Raw genomic sequence first — 12,822 nt, 5'->3', positions numbered from 1 at the left:
GGCCTCACCAGCTCTCTGGAGATGAAGGCTGTATTTGCCTCGATGTCAAAAGGCATTGCTTATGGTTGGTATGCGGAATCCCCTCTGTCCTCAAACGTAGTACAAACAGTGGTCAGAGCCGCTCCTCTGGGCTGTGGTCACAGCACGGTCTCCCACCTGCCGGACTAAACTTACAGTTGCATTTAAGTTGTGAGTCTTCAGCCCTCGAGTCCCCTGCAAAGGGAGGGGGCTGCGTCTCCACCACTTGATGCTTCCTGTTGGGATATTCATGCCTCAGCAGCTGCCACCCCAACCCCAGTCCCTGAAACAAAACCCTTTTCTTTTGGAAGCCATCTGTGAAAACAATGGCCTTTATTTAAAAAAATAACTTTTTGCAACACGAGAACGGATCACTGTGACTGTATCTCCCGTGCCCCCAGACGGGGCTGAGAGATGGCAGGGTCAGAGCCCAGCAAAGTCCCCTTTGTGCTGCTCCAGCCACTGGTCCAGTGTCTTGGCCTTGGGGTTGAGTCTCAGGGTCAGTTCGATGTCACGGTCAGGTTTCAGGGCATAGAAACGGAACATGTTGGCAAGGTCTCGGGCGCCAGGGAAGTCATACTTCTCGTAGTCCTCCGGGGTCATCTGGAAGCAGAGGGGAGTCTTTTGGGTCTGTCAGCATCTCCAGCACCCCGGCTATTGGCAACTCAGTACCAGCCCAGGTCCTTACCAGTAAGTTCATCTGAAAACCCCTCTACTAAAAAGATTAAAGTTCTAGGGGCGCCTGGGTGGCTCAGTCAGTTAAGCATCTGACTTTGGCTCAGGTCATGATCTCACGGTTTGTGAGTTCAAGCCCCACATCAGGCTCTGTGCTGTCAGCACAGAGCCCATTTTGGATCCTATCTCCCCCTCTCTCAAAATAAATAAATAAATAAATGTAAAAAAAAAAAAAAAAAAAGATTAAAGCTAAAAAACCACTGTTCTAAGTCAACTTAAATCGTTCAAGGGGTGCCTGGCTGGTTCAGTCCAAAGAATGTGTGACTCTTGATCTCAGGGTTGTAAGTTCAAGCCCCACAGTGAGTGTAGAGATTACTTTAAAAAAATCATAAATGTTGTTCTTTTGAGATCAGAAGATGGAAACTTCTCAGCCCTTTCCAAACCAGAACTCTGCAAACATCACTTTCTTGCTCAAAAACCAAAGCTGTTCCCAGTTCCTGACCAAACTGAACCTGAACTCCTCAGCTCCTGAAATCCTCCATGGTTGCCTCAGACTTTTGTTTAGATGTAATCCATGGCCATTTAGGGCTCGTTTTCTAGAGCACCTCATTGCGCTAAGGAAGTGCTTACCTCGATTATTCTGTTAAATTCTGACAACCAAGGAAGGGAATTCTATTCATCCACCCATTTTACAGATGAGGCTACTGGAGCAGAGAGGGTCAGGGATTGTGCCCCAAGGCCCGCATGCTGGTGGGCCGTAAGGGCTGGGAGCAGGACCCCATTCTGGGGGTCTGACCCACCTGAGACATGCCCTGCCATGGCCTCCCCATCACTGCTCTGCTCGTGTCTTGGAACTCTATAGGTGGTTTCTGTCTTTTAATAACGTGGGAGTTTCTCAGACTTTAATAAGTCTTCCACAATGGGAAGGACAAATAAGAAACAAGGCACCTAAGGGGAAGACTGAGGGTCAGTGGGGACACAGCCAGGCCAGGAGGAGGCAGGGATGGGACCCATCTCTCTGGCCTCCTTCCCTGCCCAACACACCCTGTGTGTTCACTCCTTGCTTTGGCCCCTAGTGTCCCCTCTTCCTAGAAACCTTCCTTGCCACTTAGTCAATTGCCTAAGCCAAAAACTTCTCTCAGTGGCCACCCGTGGCTCCCAAGAACAGCATGACAAATGCTCACAGTGACAAATTCAGATTGACTTTGCCCAGAGAGTGGGGCAGCCCTAGATACCATACCACTTCCCTACCAACCATAGCTCCCTCTGGGGATCAGAACGACCAGACCCGGGCTGCCAGAACACCCTGGTGGGAGCTGGGACATCACCCAGCCCGGGCCCGGGGGGCAGCAGGGGCCCACCTTGGCACTGCGCACGGCCTTGCCGGTGTGCTTGGAGAGCAGGGCGGCATACTCTTCCACCGTGTGCCTGCAGGTACTGAGCCCAATGTTCCGGCCGATGTATTCTTCTGGCATCTTCAGCAGGCTTAGCACCACGGGACCCAGGTCGGTCACAGATATGCCGTCCATGGGCACATCACCCATGGGCAAGCCTGGGAGGGAAGTGGGGGGAAGAGGGATGTGCTGGGGTTGTGGCTGATGTTCTCACCAGCCCATCGCCCAGACACGTGCACACGTCAGCACCCTCCGGGGTCTGTGGCGGCAGCGAGGCAGTGCAGCTCAGTCAGGAAACGGGATCCAATCCGAGCTCTGCCACCCTGACGGTCCCCTGTTGACACCCTGAGCCCTTGTTACTCCATTTATAGAGTGGAGGGAACCCGGGACCTACGACCCCCTCAGGGCTAAGACCAGAACAGGAAGGAAATGGAGGGGCTGCTCCCAAAGCGCTGGACCCAGGGCACCTGGTCACATCTGGAATTCCTGCCGTGGAAAACCAAGTCTGCTAACAGGAGTGCTAGAGAGTCAAGGCCAGGGCCTGGACCAGAGCAGCACATGGCAGGTGCTCCATAAATGTGCTGAATTACTAGTGATTCCACCTGCCATGGTGGTCTGGTGGACAGCAGGGCAATGTCTAGATTAGCGCCAGGAGCACGTGGGTCCCGCCACATTCCTCGCCCAGGCGAAGGGGCCACCGCAGCTGCCCGTTCAGGTCACCCAAAGACCTTGTAGGGACAGAGCTCCAACCAGAGACGGAACACAAGAGGGATCCCCGACCAGCTTTGCAAACTATAAAGGGTGGTGCCAGTGTGCCAACACTAGGACCAGACTGCTCACCCTCCCTGCTGGGCAGGACTCAAGCGAGGGTGAGCCTGTGTTCATGCAGAGGGTGAGGGGTGGTTGGGTCAGGACACCGACTTCACTGGACCTGATCTTCCCAACTCTCTTACTTCTGAAGGAAAAGTAACAAGTGTGCTCTGTAAAGCATCGCATCACTGCCTCTTGGCAGATTTTCTCAACGCCCCTGCAAAGGTCAGTTATGCCCATTTCACAGAGCAGGAAGCAGAGGCCCAGTGTCACAGGCCTGACACTCGAGAACCAGGGCTTGGACCCGGAACCATCTGAGGACTAGCCAGCTTTCTCCAACACCCACTGCTCCCCTCGGTGACAGCGGATGCTCGAGAAGGGAGGAAGGGCACTCACTCAGCAAGTAGCTCTTTCCATCCGGAGCTTTCTGGGGCAGGAAGTAGGAGAGCAGGTTCTCAAAATAGCAGGCCAGCCGCACGCTGGTCATGGGAACTCCGATGTCCCGGAAATATTCCTCCACCTCCCCTTTGCCGTCAAAGTGGCCCGCTGCCAGCCTCCCGGCCGTTAGCTTCCTGATGTTCTCCAAGCCACTGTAGACCACGTAGCGAAGGCCCAGGCGCTTGGCCACATCGGCCAGCAGCTTTCCCTGGTGGGCAGGAAAGGAGAAATCACAGAGCTGAGAGGGAAGAAGTGTATCCCCAGCCACAGCCCTGGCTCTCCTGCCCTGGTTGCCACCGTGCCTGATGCAAAGAGGCCAACACCACTTCACCCTTGTCCCTCTACTGGAACGATGCTCACACGTGGTTCCACACGTGGACTGTGAGCCTTCTACCTTAGCGACCCTTCTCTAGATCATCTGGGTTGTCCTACTTCTCAACATGCTCAACTGTGGCCCACATGTGTACATTATGACAGGAGGGGTGGAAGGTCAGGAGAGGGCCACACAGAGGTCTCCTAGCTCGGCTTACTCCGTGCAAAGCCACCGTCGATGGAAGGCCCCAGCAGTCCGCTAGGGAGGTGGTACAGCTCAGCAATTAGGCACACAGACTGCTCAGGTGCTACCCGGGGCTGTGATGCACTTAACTGTCAGTTAAACATGGAGAGCCACACCACCTGCTGCATAAGGATGTGTTGGGTGGTGGCCTCCAGAAAGATGTGTCCATGTCCCAACCTCCAGAACCTGTGAACGTGACCTTACTTGGGAAAAGAAATCTGCAGACAGAACTAAGGATCATTCCAGGTGGGTTCTCAATCTGATGACAAGCATCCCTACAAGAGACCGAAGAGAACACACAGAGGAGAAGGCCCTGCGTGAAGGCAGAGATTGGGGTGAGGTGGCCATGAGGAGAGCCAGCAGCCACCAAAAGCTGGAAGAGGCAAGGAGTGGAATCACCCTTAGAGTCTCCTGGAGGTTCCTGGATTTTCGACTTCTGGCCCCCAGAATGAGAGTAAATTCCTGTCGTTTGAGCCAGCTGGCTGGTTATGGCAGCCACGGGACATGAACCCAGGCCATCAGGATAATGACCTAACATTCCCTCCATCAACCAGAGAAGCTGTCCTTCTCTACTCTATGGGAAGGGCTCCCCTGTAAGTGGATTCAAAGAAAATGTCAAGGCTGAAAACAACTTTAAAGACCAGTGGGCCAGTCCAGTCTCCCTTTATTTTACAAAGGCCTTCTTTTTCCCTAATAAAGCCCAGGGCAGGGAAGGTCCATGTCTAGAGCAGAGCTGCAGCTGGTCATGGACGAGGGAGGGCTGAAAGATGAAGTGACAGACAGCCGGGGCCTCTCCTCTGCCACCAACAATACGTCCCACAGATACCTGAGTCTATGTGACAGGCTCTGTGCGAGTGTCCCCATCCTCAGAGCGAAAGATGGCTATGTCTCATGTTCTCCGTCCCATATCCCTCCCCCTGCCACCTGGGCTCCATAACTAGAGAGAATGTGGGTGGAAAACAATAAACAGAAACATACAACATACAAAGGGGACATGGGCTTTCTGGGATGATGGAAATGTATTTTGATTAGATTGGTAATATGTGGGTTTATTTAGGGGTGCTTGGGTGGCTCAGTCAGTTAAGCATCAGGCTCTTGATTTCAGCTCAGGTCATGATCTTGCTGTTCGTGTGATGGAGCCCCATGTTGAGCTCTGCAGTGACAGCACAGAGCCTGATTGGGATTCTCACTCTCTCTCTCCCCCTCTATACCCACCCCCCCCAATAAATAACTAAGCTTAAAAATATATATATGAGTATATTGATTTTCAAATTCCATCAAACTATACAATTAAAATGTGTGCATCTTATTGCCAGGAAATTATGGGTCAACAGAGTTGTTTTTCTAGAAAGTGTAAAAAGTCAATGGATGACAAAGTAGATTATTGGTTGCCTCGGGCTGGTGGGGAAGGAAGAATGGGGAATAACTGCTAATAGATAAAGGTTTGTTTTTGTGGTGATGAAAACATTCTAGAATTAGGTAGGTAATAGTGATGGCTGCACAATATATACATATATATATGTATGTGTATATATATACATATGTATACATACACATTGAATTATACACTTTGAAAAGGCATAGTGTATAGTACTTGAATGATATCTTAAAAAAAATCAGGGGGCCTGGGTGGCTCAGTTGATTGAGCACTCAACTCTTGGTTTGACTCAGGTCATGAGCTCACAGATCATGAGTTCAAACCCCGCACTGGGCTCTGTGCTGACAGCGCGGAGCCTGCTTGGGATTCTGTCTCCCTCTCTCTCTGCTCACTCTCTCTCTTTCAAAATAAATAAATACACTTTAAAAATTAAAATAAAAACCACCAGAAAAGAAAGCAGCTGCCTCCTATCCTCATTAAAGTCCAGGTGGACTGCATGGAAGAGGAGGGGAAAGGTCTGCAGTGGTCAGTGGGTCACAGGCAGGGTCAGTCCCTTTCTAACAAGTTGGAGCTGCCTCCCAGGGAGCTCCTAGTGAGATGCCCTGCTCCTAGCCCAGCCTCCCCACGCCCTCCCCCCTGCCCTCACCTGCTTGACCTCCTGCTCCTGGCTGCAGTTTTCCCAGTAGTTGGTCACGATGAAGGTAGCATGGGCCCCGGTCAGGGCCAGCTCCATGCTGGCCTCGTCATCCTGGTCTCCCCGCACCACTTCTGCACCCTGCAGCCTCAGCTCCCTTGCTGCCCTCTGCCTAGGGTCTCGAGTGACCACTCGGACCCTGAATGTCCCATCTTCCAGGAGCGTCCGGGCCACTGAGCCTCCCTGAGCACCTGTGAAGAGTCAGAAAGGCCTGCGGGGATGGGCCTGCCTGGGAGTCCGGCTGAGGGGAAGCCCCTCAAAGCCCCTCAGGGAAGGCTCCACTACAGCCAGACGTCCAGGCCCTTTCCACCCGTGATCCTCATGAAGTGCCTTACACCGTTAAAAACAATAACAGCTTTATTGAGATAGAATCCGCTCACCTTTTACAGGGTATACAGTTTATATTTATTTTAAAAATATTTTGGGGGGCGCCTGGGTGGCGTAGTCGGTTAAGCGTCCGACTTCAGCCAGGTCACGATCTCACGGTCTGTGAGTTCGAGCCCCGCGTCAGGCTCTGGGCTGATGGCTCGGAGCCTGGAGCCTGTTTCCGATTCTGTGTCTCCCTCTCTCTCTGCCCCTCCCCCGTTCATGCTTTGTCTCTCTCTGTCCCAAAAATAAATAAAAAATGTTGAAAAAAAAAAATTTTTTTAAATAAAAATATTTTGGCAAATCCGTACTAGTGGGCTGATTTTAGCCAGAGTAAACATACCTCTATGAGGCAGCTGAGAGTTCTGCTGCCGTCCACACACCAGACTTGCCTGGAATTTCACTGGTAAGACTCACTGCTTCAAGTTAAATAAATAAGGAAAGTGTACAGTGCAGTGGGTTTTTGGTTTTTTTTTGTATATTCAGAGCGTGCAACCATCATCCCAGTCAATTTTAGAATATTTCGTGCCCCCTAAAAGAAAACCCACACCCATCAGCAGTCACTCTCCATTCCCCTCCCTCTCAGCCCTGGCAGACCACTCACGTACCTTCTGTCTGTATTGATCTGTCTCTATGGATCTGATGATTCTGGACATTTCACACAAATGGAATCATATAACATGTAGCTATTGTGTCTGGCTTCTTTCACTCAGCATACGGTTTCCAAAGTTCATCAATGTTTTAGCATCAAACCTTTTATAAAATGTTTAAAATGGGCGCTTGGGTGGCTCAGTTGGTTAAGTGTCTGACTTCGGCTCGGGTCATGATCTTAGGATTGTGAGTTCAAGCCCCGCAGCGGGCTCGCTGCTGACAATGCAGAGCCTGCTTGGGACTCTCTATCTCCCTCTCTCTGCCCCTCCCCTGCTCACGCTCACTCTCTCTCTCTAAAATAAATAAACATAAAAAAAAAAGATAAAAAATAAAATGTATTACAAGGGCAGCTGACCGGCTTAGTAAGTAAAGCATGCAAATCAAAGTCGGGGAGTTCAAGTCCCACTTTGGGAGCAGAGTTTACTTGTAAAAAAAATAAATCTATTACAAAATATTTAGCACATACACAAAGGCATGCCAACACCCATGTACCCACTGCTTAGCTTAAGAAATAAAGTATTACCTACATCTTTTCTCTAAAAGACTGAGGGGCGCCTGGCTGGTTCAGCTGGAAGAGCATGCAACTCTTGATCTCGGGGTAGTGAGTTTGAGCCCCATGTTGGGTACACAGATTACTTAAGAGAAAATTACAAAAAGTAAAATCATCAAAAGGAAGAAAATAAAAAATCATCCATAAATACATGTACGAGAAAAGTGAATGCAGTACTACGTGCAATAGTGGAAATTTGTAGAAACGAGATGTCCTTTGGTAAGAATCTGGCTAAGGAAGTGATCAATCCATGCCAAAGTAATCACTGGCAGATTGGCAGATCTGTGCGTATGACTTGGACAGGTGAACGTGACCTATCCTGGAGTGGAAAAGGGAAGCTGCAGAACCACAACAACCTTCACACAGTACTGGTGGGAACAGAAAATGGGGCAGTCACTTTCAAAAAGAGTCTGGAAGTTTCTCAAGGTGCTAAGCACAGAGTTACCCTACAATCCAGCAATTCCACTCTAGATATATGCCCAAGAAAATTAAAAACGTGTTCGCACAAAAACCTGTGCATGAACATTCACTACATTGTTCGCAACAGCCAAGAGCTGGAAACAAGCCAAACATCCAGCAATGGAAGAGTAGATCAACACAATGCAGTCTACCCATAAAATGGAATATTATTCAGACATAAAAAAGGAATGGAGTACTGACACCTGCTACAAAATGGATGAACCTCAAAAACACGATGCCGAGGGGCGCCTGGGTGGCTCAGTCGGTTGAGCGTCCGACTTCGGCTCAGGTCATGATCTCACGGTCCGTGGGTTCGAGCCCCGCGTCGGGCTCTGTGCTGACAGCTCAGAGCCTGGAGCCTGTTTCGGATTCTGTGTCTCCCTCTCTCTGTGACCCTCCCCCGTTCATGCTCTGTCTCTCTCTGTCTCAAAAATAATAAACGTTAAAAAAAAAAAAAAAAAAATTAAAAAAAAAAAAAACACGATGCCGAGTCAAGGAAGCCAGGCATAAAAGGCCACAGAGTGTATGATTTAATTTATATGAAATGTCCAGAATGGACAAATCTACAGGTCGAGAGTAGACTGATGGCTGCCAAAGGCTGAGGAAAGTTGAAGAAACCGAGAGTAAAGTAACTGCTGGTGGGTGTGAGGTTTCTTTTGGGAGTGATGAGATGACCTTGTTCTAAAACTGCCAAGGATGAGCGTAAAGCTCTGTGAATATACCAGAAACCAGTGAATTGCACACTTTATTTTTAAGTTTATTTTGAGGGGCGCCTGGGTGGTTCAGTTGGTTCAGCCTCCAACTTCAGCTCAGGCCATGATCTCATGGGTGGTGGGTTCGAGCCCTGCAACTGGCTGTGTCAGCACAGAGCTCAGAGCCTGGTGCCTGCTTTGGATCTGTCTGTCTGTCTGTGTCTCTCTCTCTCTCTCGCTGCCCCTCCCCTGCTCACGCTCTGTCTCTCCCTCTCTCAAAGGTAATAAACATTAAAAAATTTTTTTGAATAAGAATATTTATAAGTATTTATTTTGAGAGAGCAAGTGGGGGAGGGGCAGAGAGAGGGAGAGCAAGAGAATCCTAAGCAGGTTCTGCACTGTCAGTGCAGAGCCCCACGTGGGGCTGGAACTCACCAACCTGGGGATCATGACCTGAGCCAAAGTCAGAGCCTTAACCGACTGAGCCAACGAGGCTCCCAAAAACCAGCGAACTGCACACTTTAAATGGGTGAATTGTATATGTGATTTAGATCTTAAGCTGTAACACATATTTAAAAACATACAGTATAGGGGCGCCTGGGTGGCGCAGTCGGTTAAGCGTCCGACTTCAGCCAGGTCACGATCTCACGTTCCGTGAGTTCGAGCCCCGCGTCAGGATCTGGGCTGATGGCTCGGAGCCTGGAGCCTGCTTCCGATTCTGTGTCTCCCTCTCTCTCTGCCCCTCCCCCGTTCATGCTCTGTCTCTCTCTGTCCCAAAAATAAATAAAAAAAAAACGTTGAAAAAAAATAAAAACATACAGTATAAAAAAGAACAAAACATGATGGCAAGACACTTTGCCATTAAAAAAAAAATCTTTGTACATATCTAATCTGGTAGGATACTCAAGAAACGATGACAGAGATGGATGGGGTTGCTGAGACAGAAGTAGGAGGGAGATTCAATTTTGGTATTATGTGCAACTGTCACTTTTTCAAGAAGTTAAAGTACTTATTGTTATTTTTTTAATTCAAACGGAATGTGCTCCCAGGTCCTGCTCCAGGGCCCCTGGCCGGGTCAGGGGTCCGAGCCACAGGACCCTCCTTCCAGCCCTGCCCCACCCACACCCCCACCCCCACCCACCTCGGTCTCCCAGGCTCTGCGGGGCGGCCCTGGGCTCGCTCACCTGTGGCTCCAAACACCACCACCAGTTTCTTGTCCGCCATGCGGGCCGGAGCGGGAAGCGCGGTCCCTGAAGCCTGGGAACCGTGGGACGCTCGGGTTGGCGAAAAGGACAGGGGTCCCCGCCTGGAACCACCCCGGGAGCGCACTGCGTGGGCCCGACGGGCAGCCAGCCCGGGAGAAGTCGGGGCCCCGCGACCCCCGGCCCGCTCCGCCCCCTCTCCGCGCCCGACACCCCGGCGCGGTGGCCCAGGCCTTGCGGTACCTCCTCGCCTCAGACCAGGCGGGAAACTAAGGAGGAGGGAACAAGGGCCCCGGAATTTGCAGCCGAGTCCACCGCCGCGGGTGGGGGGAGGAGGGGTGGAACCTGAGAAGGCGGGTCTCGCCCGCAGCTCCAGCCTCGTCCTGGAAAAGCCACGCCCTCTAGGCCGTCCTGCGTGAGGGGACCCCAGGCCGCGCGGCTTCTGAACTCCCACCGTCCCGGCGCTGTTGGCGCGCGGAGCTGACCCACCACCCCCTTGGCGGGCGCGGATGGTTCGTCCCTCCCAGGCTAGAGTTCTCTCGGAGAGCAGCCCCACGGGCGTGCAGAAACCGGATTTGCGGACCTCGGGGCTCTTCTGAGTTCGCGTGCGGAGCGGGTTAGCGGGATGCTGGCGCTGAAGCCTACGGAAGCCGAAAACCAAGACCAGAAGCAGAAACGCACGTCTTTATCCTGCATGAACATCTGAACTTGCAGATATAGGTGTCACCTAAGGATAATTAAATCTGCATCTGGGACTCTCAACACCCAAGGCCTGAAGTCATGTTTGAGGTTGCTTCTAGTTGTACAGATTTGAATTATTTTTTTACAGGAAAAGTGAGATTTCTTTGTGTTCAACTAAAACACTCCTCTCCTGTCGCTCCTCACCTGAAAATTTATTAATGGATAAGAGCTTTCATTTTTTTTTTTTCTTTCATTCACTCATTCCTTCCAAAATGTATTGACCCGTCCGGGAATGTCATCTTCATAACATCAGGCACATCTCTGTATTCACTGCTAAATTTCAAGCACTTAACAGAGCACCTGGCAGGTAGGCGCTCAGTAAATATTTGGTGATTGACCTGTTGTCTAAATACCCTGGCACTGGAGTTACCGGGAAACCCAACTAAATCTGCTGCTGTTTCCCCCAATCTACTGGTGGAGATAACTAACCCACAAGGTAATGTGCATTTTAGGCTTCCTTATGTTTTATCATTTTTAAATTTTTTTCAATGTTTATTTTTGAGACAATGCAAGAGACAGAGTGCAAGCGGCCGAGGGGCAGACAGAGGGAGACACAGAATCTGAAGCAGGCTCCAGGCTCTGAGCTGTCAGCTCAGAGCTGGACGCGGGGCACGAACTCACGAACCATGAGATCATGACCTGAGCCGAAGTCAGACGCTTAACCGACTGAGCCATTCAGGTGCCCCAGTTTTATCATTTTTAAGTGTTTTTGTAATGTGTAATTTATGTAAAATATCGGTCTTTATTTATTATAAAATGCATGTATAGAGGTGTGCCTGGCTGGCTCAGTCTGTAGAGCATGTAACTCTTTATTCCCAGATCATGAGTTCGAGCCTCACGTTGGGCTTAGAGATTACTTTAAAAAAGGAAATAAATAAATAAAATTCAAATGAGATAATGTGGGGTTAAGCTTATGCCTGACACACAGGGGAAGCTCAGAGACGGATTCCCGCTGTTATCATTATGAGCACATGTCACTGGGCTGGGTGAACGGGCAAGAGCTTTGCAGGAAGTCTTCGTCAGATATAAAGTCCCACAGGAAGCACAGAGTCTCAGCTAAGAACACCAGTCGGTAGCCAAATCTTTCCCCTCAGGCCTCAAGAGACCACTTGGTTGTGGGCTGGGTGGGGCTTCAAGAGACAAAACTTTTGCCCAGGCTACCAATAATGCCCGCTCACTTCCAGACAGACCCCTGGCACCCGCACCACTGACCAGAAGCCCAGGGGCAGAGACACCATTCTCTGCCACTCTTTCCTGCTCTGATTTCCAAGCTGTAGATTCAGCAAGGCCAAAAGGCAGTGGAGTTCCTTGTGTCCTACTGTGGCCCTGTGCTACTCAATTAAACCTGGGCACTAGGGCTGGCTTCACGGGCTTGTAACCTGAGCAGTTGCACAGGATCCCACTCTGAGAAGGACACCCATGCTTGGTTTAAGGCTCTGCTGTTGCTTTCTTGAAATTCTTGATAATTTTTAAACAAGGAACCCTGAGTTTTCATTTTGCACCAGGTCGTGCAAATTCTGTAGCTGGTCCTACTGCTTGTTTGGATTTCTTTTCTTTTTAATGTTTACTTATTTATTTTGATAGAGAGCACCAGTGGGGAAAGGTCAGAGAGAGAGAGGGAGTTAGAGAATCCCAAACAGGCTTTGCACCATCAGCTTGAAGCTTGACCTGGGACTTGACCCGGGACTTGAACCCATGAACCATGAGATCATGACCAAGAGTCTGACACTTAACCAGCTGAGCCACCCAGGTGGCCCTGGGTTTATTTTCTTAAAGAAAAACATCATCTATAGGGGCACCTGGGTGGCTCAGTCAGTTAAGCATCCAACTTCAGCTCAGGTAATGATCTCATAGTTTGAGTTTGAGCCCTGCATTGAGCCCACATAGGATCCTCTGTCTCCCTCTTTGTCCCCCGATTTCTCTTTCTCTCTCAAAAATAAACATTAAAAAACCCTCACTTATTATCACAGTAATATGCACTTGGGTTCCATTTAATAAGTACTTATTGAGCTTCTAGTAAGTGCTGGGCATTGTGCCAGGAGAAGAGAGATACAGAGAAACAAGACATAGGCCAGCTTTCAGGAAGCTCTCCTATTATGGTAGACAATTATACCAGTGGGATGGAGATGAAAGCAGAATAGGAATAGTTAGCCTAGCTTAGGGATCAGGGAGGGCTTCCTGGAGGATGTGATGGTTAT

General features: G+C 50.0%; 2 protein-coding genes across 4 annotated transcripts in view; one reads left to right on the top strand and one right to left on the bottom strand.

Moving 5' to 3' along the window:
- Window positions 1–334: 334 nt before the first annotated feature.
- On the bottom strand, window positions 335–10,598 carry NMRAL1 (NmrA like redox sensor 1). Of its 3 annotated transcripts, none has more exons than XM_058711529.1 (6): window positions 10,467–10,484; window positions 9,866–9,938; window positions 5,916–6,154; window positions 3,294–3,543; window positions 2,055–2,245; window positions 335–621 (listed from the first exon to the last, which is right to left on the bottom strand). In XM_058711529.1, the coding sequence occupies exons 2-6, from the start codon at window positions 9,903–9,905 to the stop codon at window positions 442–444; spliced, it is 900 nt and encodes a 299-aa protein (XP_058567512.1). In that variant the 5' UTR covers window positions 9,906–9,938; window positions 10,467–10,484; the 3' UTR covers window positions 335–441. The 3 variants fall into 3 exon arrangements, with proteins under 3 accessions (XP_058567512.1, XP_058567511.1, XP_058567513.1); XM_058711528.1 differs by lacking the exon at window positions 10,467–10,484 and adding an exon at window positions 10,229–10,370; XM_058711530.1 differs by lacking the exon at window positions 5,916–6,154 and having other exon boundaries at window positions 10,467–10,598.
- Window positions 10,599–11,037: 439 nt separating this feature from the next.
- The window catches only part of HMOX2 (heme oxygenase 2), a 34,564-nt gene continuing 32,779 nt past the window's right edge, over window positions 11,038–12,822 (top strand). Inside the window, exon 1 of the mRNA XM_058711527.1 lies at window positions 11,038–11,060. The gene's annotated coding sequence lies outside the window, so the exon portion shown is untranslated. The remainder of the gene's footprint in view (window positions 11,061–12,822) is intronic.

Source organism: Neofelis nebulosa, chromosome 18 (genome assembly GCF_028018385.1).
Source record: "Neofelis nebulosa isolate mNeoNeb1 chromosome 18, mNeoNeb1.pri, whole genome shotgun sequence".
Taxonomy (NCBI): Eukaryota; Metazoa; Chordata; class Mammalia; order Carnivora; family Felidae; genus Neofelis; species Neofelis nebulosa.
Note: the sequence above shows the minus strand (reverse complement) of the source record. Positions and strands in the feature narration are given on the sequence as shown.

Coding starts and splice junctions, on each gene's coding strand:
- NMRAL1 (XM_058711529.1), bottom strand. CDS start 9,905: ATGGCGGACAAGAAACTGGTGGTGGTGTTTGGAGCCACAG. Junction 3,544..5,915: donor AGGAGCAGGAGGTCAAGCAG/GTGAGGGCAGGG, acceptor CCTGCCCACCAG/GGAAAGCTGCTGGCCGATGT. Junction 622..2,054: donor AGGCCGTGCGCAGTGCCAAG/GTGGGCCCCTGC, acceptor CTCTGCTTCCAG/ATGACCCCGGAGGACTACGA.